The sequence below is a fragment of the Melanerpes formicivorus genome, unplaced genomic scaffold, assembly GCF_026170545.1.
Source record: "Melanerpes formicivorus ecotype bairdi unplaced genomic scaffold, bMelFor1.0.p_v2 SCAF_124, whole genome shotgun sequence".
Classification (NCBI taxonomy): domain Eukaryota; kingdom Metazoa; phylum Chordata; class Aves; order Piciformes; family Picidae; genus Melanerpes; species Melanerpes formicivorus.
The window spans coordinates 983642-989641 of NW_027142476.1; the positions used below are offsets into that span (position 1 = coordinate 983642).

The window sequence follows — 6000 nt, forward strand, 5'->3', positions numbered from 1 at the left end:
AGGGGAGACCTTCTTGCTCTCTACAACTACCTGAGGGGTGGTTGTGGCCGGGAAGGGGTTGGTCTCTTCTCCCAGGCAGCCAGCAGCAGAACAAGAGGACACAGTCTGAAGGTGTGCCAGGGGAGGTTTAGTCTGGAGGTGAGGAGAAATTTCTTCCCAGAGAGAGTTGTTAGCCATTGGGATGTGCTGCCTGGGGAGGTGGTGGAGTCCCCATCCCTGGAGGTGTTCAAGAGGGGATTGGATGTGGCACTTGGTGCCATGGTTTAGTCATGAGGTCTGTGGTGACAGGTTGGACTGGATGATCTTTGAGGTCTCTTCCAACCTTGGTGATACTGTGAGACTGTGAGACTGTGATCAGCTGGTCCAACCATTCTAAGTAATAGTGGAGCTGAAATGAGCTGGCCCAGCAACCCAGCAAGCTGAGTCTTAAGGCTGTCCAGTGTAGGGCAAAATGTAGTTGACCCAGGTGTGTCCAAGGGTCTCAGATGCTTGTTGTCCAGCAGACATTTCCCATGGTTCAGTTGATCTGTTTCTTCTCATTGTTGCTTTCATTTTATTGAAGCTCTGTTGAAGCTTTATTTAAGTCCAAGAGTGGGAGGGTAGAATCCATCAGAGGGATGGAAGGGCCACAAAGATGATTAGGAGCCTGGAGCAGCTCTCTTCTAAGGAAAGATTGAGAGAATTCATAGAATCATAGAATCAGTCAGGGTTGGAAGGGAACACAAGGATCATCCAGTTCCAACCCCCCTGCCATGGGCAGGGACACCTCACACTACAGCAGGCTGGCCAGAGCATCATCCAGCCTGGGGCCCAGAGCCCTGGAGCAGGCTGCCCAGAGAGGTTGTGGAGTCTCCTTCTCTGGAGCCTTTCCAGCCCTGTCTGGATGTGTTCCTGTGTGACCTGAGCTGGATTCTCTGCTCCTGCTCTGGCAGGGGGTTTGGACTGGATGATCTCTTTGGGTCCCTTCCAACCCCGGACATCTGTGACCCTGTGATTCTTATGTTCAGGTTTGCACCCATTAGCTCTTTGAAGTCTTGAAAGTCTCCAGAGAAGGAGACCCCTGCTGAAACGCTTGCAAGCAGTGCAAGTTAACATGACAACAAGGTGTAAAAGGCTTGAGGAGAGGTCACTATTATCTCTGTTTATACCCTGCTGGAGCAGTCAGGCTGTTTGGTGACAAAGCTGCTCCTGATGTGAAATGAAATCACCTAGAAATATATATATATATATTTTAAAAGGAGTTAGGATTGAAACACTTCTTGGGGAAAACCAGACTTGATTTTTGTGGCAGCTCAGGCTGGCTGCCTCCTGTCCCTGCCACAGGAGTTACAGCTCTGGTGTCCTGAGTGTCCAACCCAGTCAGGTGTGCACAGGGAACAGCCTATTTCATACCCATAATATCCTGCACCCTCTGAACCCCTCTGCAAAGTCCTTCTCTGCCTCTTCCTTCCCTCTCTGCTCCCATGGGAGATGCTCTCTAGTGGGGAATGCTGGGGGAGGATCTCAAGGCCTCTCAGGTCTGTCTGGGCCTAATGCCAGGAGGAGAAGGGGTTGGGGCAGGCTCAGCCCTGGCCAGCCTGAGACCAGCCTAGCAGTGGGGGGGAGAAAGAGCCCTGGGGGGGGTGGGTAGAGCCTCAGGTGGGGAGAAGGGAAGTGTTGGGGACCTTTGGGTGTGCTGGAAGGGACTCTGTAGGCTTTGGGATTATTTGCCACTATGCTTTGGAGCTTCTGTACAACACACAACTGCTTTCCCATGTCACCTTCCCATCACTCTGCAATCCATTGTCTGATGAGTGTATCCTTTTGCCCTCTCATGGGGCGAGAGGGGATCTGCCTGGCCTCAAACCAGGGCAAATGTCTTCTTGGTTTGTTTTGCATCTGTGCAGGTGACCTTGAAGCCTGAGCAAACAGTTCTGCCCCTGGTGGATGAGAAGCTGCAGGGCAGCACCCTCACGGGGGTTGCATTCCAGCCTCCCGAAATAGTGGCAGACATCGAGCAGGTGATGAGGGAGCTGCGCTCGGAGCCTGTCTACTGGAGACTGCCAGAGCAGTTTGAGGGACGCAAGGTAAGCAGTCCTGTCACTCCCTCACACCCTCAAAAGTCCCTCCCCAGCTTTATTGGAGCCCCCTATAAGATACTGCAAGGCCACAATGAGGTCTCCTGGGAGCCTTCTCCTCTCCAGCCTGCACAACCCCAACTCCCTCAGTCTGTCCTCACAGCAGAGCAGCTCCAGCCCTCTGCTCCTCCTCCTGGCCCTTCTCTGGACACCTTCCAGCACCTCCAGAGCCTTCCTGGCACAGAGGCTCCAGCACTGGCCCCAGAGCTCCAGCTGTGGTCTCAGCAGAGTGGAGCAGAGGGGCAGAATCCCCTCCCTGGCCCTGCTGGCCACACTTCTCTTGCTGCAGCCCAGGCTCTGCTTGGCTCTCTGGGCTGCAAGTGCTCCCTGCTGGCTCCTGCTGAGCTTCTCCTCCTCCAGCACCCCCAAGGCCTTTTCTGCAGGGCTGCTCTCCAGCCAGTCCCTGCCCAGCCTGTATCAGTGCTTGGGATTGTCCTGACCCAGCTGCAGGACCTTGCCCTTGGTCTTGTTGACCCTCCTGAGGCTGTCCTGGGCCCAGCTCTGCAGCCTGTGGTGCAGGTCCTTCTGGATGGATCCCTTCCCTCCAGCCTGTCTGCTGCACCACACAGCTTGGTGTTCCAGACCCTTCACCAGCCTGGCTGCTCTGCTGCATTGCTGTTCCCTCTCCCATGGACACATTGATTAGGCTGGTTCCATCCAGCCCTTCCACCTGGCCAACCATTTATGTTCAGCTAACTGAAACTGAGCTTTCTTTTTGCCCTTGTTTTGTTTTGCTTTGCTAGCTGGCTGCTTATGGAGGGAAACTGAAGTATGCCATCTACTTTGAAGCAAGAGAAGAGACAGGCTTCACTACCTACTACCCACAGGTCATCATGAGGGGGGGGCCCCCGACCCACACCAGAGTCATCGTCCGGCATGTGGCTGCCCCTCTCATTGGGCAGCTGACAAGGCATGAGATAGAGATCACAGAGGTAATGTACCAGCTGCTTTATTCTTTCCTCCCTCCCTCCCCAGAACTCAAGCATCTGCTTCTTGTTGTCAACGTGGTGGGCTGAAATTTGTGCCTCCCACCCCCCCCCAGCATTAACTTTGCCAGCTGGAAGCAAATGGGAGCTGTGTTTACAGGCAGAACTACACTCCACAAAGCAATGCAAGGAACATGGACAAACTGTTCAGGAGTTACAATAGTTACAGGGATTTGCAAGTAACAAACAGCACAAGAACCCCACCTGGCCAAAGAGCAGGGGAAGCTACTGGCTTCTCCTTCCCTGCCTCTCCAGACCCCCCTGTACAACAGGGAGAAAGGGCTGAAAAGCAGAGAAGTTAATACCAACACTATGCAGCCAGGGTCTAGCAGAAGCAAGTTAGGATCTCTCCAGAGTGAAGAAGAAAGGAGAAAAGAAGGAATTGTTTTGGGAACAAGATCCTGGTCTCCAAACTGGTGACACATGGGTATGATGGGTGACCACTAGATGGATAAGGAACTGGCTTGATGGCTGCACCCAAAGAGTGGCTGTCCATGGCTCCATGGCCCAGGGGAGGCCAGGGACAAGCAGAGTCCCTCAGGGATCAGTCCTGGGACCAAGCTTGTTCAACATCTTTGTGGGTGCCAGGGACAGTGGCACTGAGTGCAGCCTCAGCAGGGTTGCTGATGACACCAAGCTGTGTGGTGCAGCAGACAGGCTGGAGGGAAGGGATCCATCCAGAGGGAGCTGGACAGGCTGGAGAGGTGGGCACAAGCCAACCTCAGGAGGTTCAACAAGAGCAAGGGCAGGGTCCTGCAGCTGGCTGGAGGCAATCCCAGGCCCAAATGCAGGCTGGGCAGGGAGTGGCTGGAAAGCAGCCCTGAGGAGAGAGCCTTGGGGGTGCTGGGGGAGGAGAAGCTCACCAGGAGCTCTCAGTGTGCACTTGCAGCCCAGAAAGCCAACCAGAGCCTGGGCTGCAGCAGGAGAAGTGTGGCCAGCAGGGCAAGGGAGGTGATTCTCCCCCTCTGCTCAGCTCTGGGGAGACCCCACCTGGAGTCCTGCCTCCAGTTCTGGAGCCCCTATTGCAAGAGTGATGTGGAGGGGCTGGAAGGTGTCCAGAGAAGGGCCAGGAGGAGGAGCAGAGGGCTGGAGCTGCTCTGCTGTGAGGACAGACTGAAGGAGTTGGGGTTGTGCAGTCAGAAGAGAAGGCTCTGAGGTGACCTCATTGTGGCCTTCCAGGATCTGAAGGGGGCTACAGGAAGGCTGGGGAGGGACTGCTCAGGATCTCAGGGAGTGACAGGACTGGGGGGAATGGAATGAAGCTGGAGGTGGGGAGATTCAGGCTGGAGGGGAGGAGGAAGTTCTTCCCCAGGAGAGTGGTGAAGCCCTGGAATGGGTTGTGCAGGGAGGTGGTTGGGGCCCTGTCCCTGGGGGTGTTTAAGGGCAGGCTGGATGAGGCTGTGGCCAGGCTGATCTAGTGTGGGGGTGTCCCTGCCCATGGCAGGGGGTTGGAACTGGATGATCCTTGTGGTCCCTTCCAACCCTGACTGATACTGTGATTCTATGATCATCTGATACAAGATGATCAACCTCCTTTCAGGGAGCTGTAGAGAGCAATGAGGTCTCCCCTCAGCCTACTACTTATGGTAGACCTCTCTCCCATGGGATTGTTTGGAATTGTCTTTCATTCCCTTTTCCACACCCAGCAGTGACTGATGTACACTTTACTGCATCCTGTTCAGGCTCTGTGAATGATCATTCACTACAGGGAATGATCTGGGTGTGCATGGCTGTCTTTCAGCATGAGTGGGAATACTATGGTGGTGACCCAAGAGTCCGAGGTGCTGCACCCTGGGGGTACCAGCAGGATGAGCCAGGGGTCAACAGGACAGTGCCCAGGACAGATGTCACCTGGAGGCCTTCTGGAGACGACTCAAGGCCCAGCAGAGCTGTGTCTCGGGAAGACTTCCTCAATGTGCTGTATGATGTCCATTACATTCTCATCAAGGCCACCCATGGCAACATCATGAGGCAGAGCAGGTAAGTGTGCAGTAGTCACAGGTAACCTGACAGAGCTCCCAGCTGTTGCCAGCAGCATTTTTGTTCATGACATCATCTATAACCACTTGCTGCCAGTAGAAGGAGTAGGGCAGGGGTTGTGCTCCTGCGCTGGGCACTGCTGAGGCCACACCTCAAACACTGGGTTCAGTTTTGGGCCCTCTTGACAAGAAGGACATTGAGGTGCTGGAGAGGGTCCAAAGAAGGGCAACCAAGCTGGTAAGGGTCTGGACAACAGGGCTGGGGAGGAGTAGATGAGGCACCTGGGGTTGTTTAGCCTGGAGGGAGGCTGAGGGGAGACCTCATTGCTTTCTACAAGTCTCACCACCCTCATGGGGAACAACTTCCTCCTAACAGCCAATCTGAATTTACCCATTTCTAGTTTTCTCCATCCCCCCCCAGTCCTATCCCTCCCTGACACCCTCAAAAGTCCCTCCCCAGCTTTCTTGGAGCCCCCTGCAGATCCTGCAAGGCCACAATTAGGTCTCCCTGGAGCCTTCTCTCCATCCTGCACAACCCCAACTCCCTCAGTCTGTCCTCACAGCAGAGCAGCTCCAGCCCTCTGCTCCTCCTCCTGGCCCTTCTCTGGACACCTTCCAGCCCCTCCAGATCCTTCCTGGCACAGAGGCTCCAGCACTGGCCCCAGAGCTCCAGCTGTGGTCTCAGCAGAGTGGAGCAGAGGGGCAGAATCCCCTCCCTGGCCCTGCTGGCCACACTTCTCTTGCTGCAGCCCAGGCTCTGCTTGGCTCTCTGGGCTGCCAGTGCTCCCTGCTGGCTCCTGCTGAGCTTCTCCTCCCCCAGCACCCCCAAGGCTCAGTCTGACCTCACAGCAGAGCAGCTCCAGCCCTCTGCTCACCCTCCTGGCCCTTCTCTGGACACCTTCCAGCACCTCCAGATCC

The 6000-nt window shown here is 55.3% G+C and overlaps 1 protein-coding gene across 1 annotated transcript in view; it reads left to right on the forward strand.

Annotated features, from left to right (window-relative positions):
- The window catches only part of LAMA2 (laminin subunit alpha 2), a 252291-nt gene that overhangs the window by 88894 nt on the left and 157397 nt on the right, over positions 1-6000 (forward strand). The window contains 4 exon segments of the mRNA XM_068167889.1: positions 1887-2066; positions 2861-3049; positions 4845-5083; positions 5136-5187. Of these exon segments, the coding sequence (XP_068023990.1) occupies positions 1887-2066; positions 2861-3049; positions 4845-5083; positions 5136-5187 (660 nt within the window).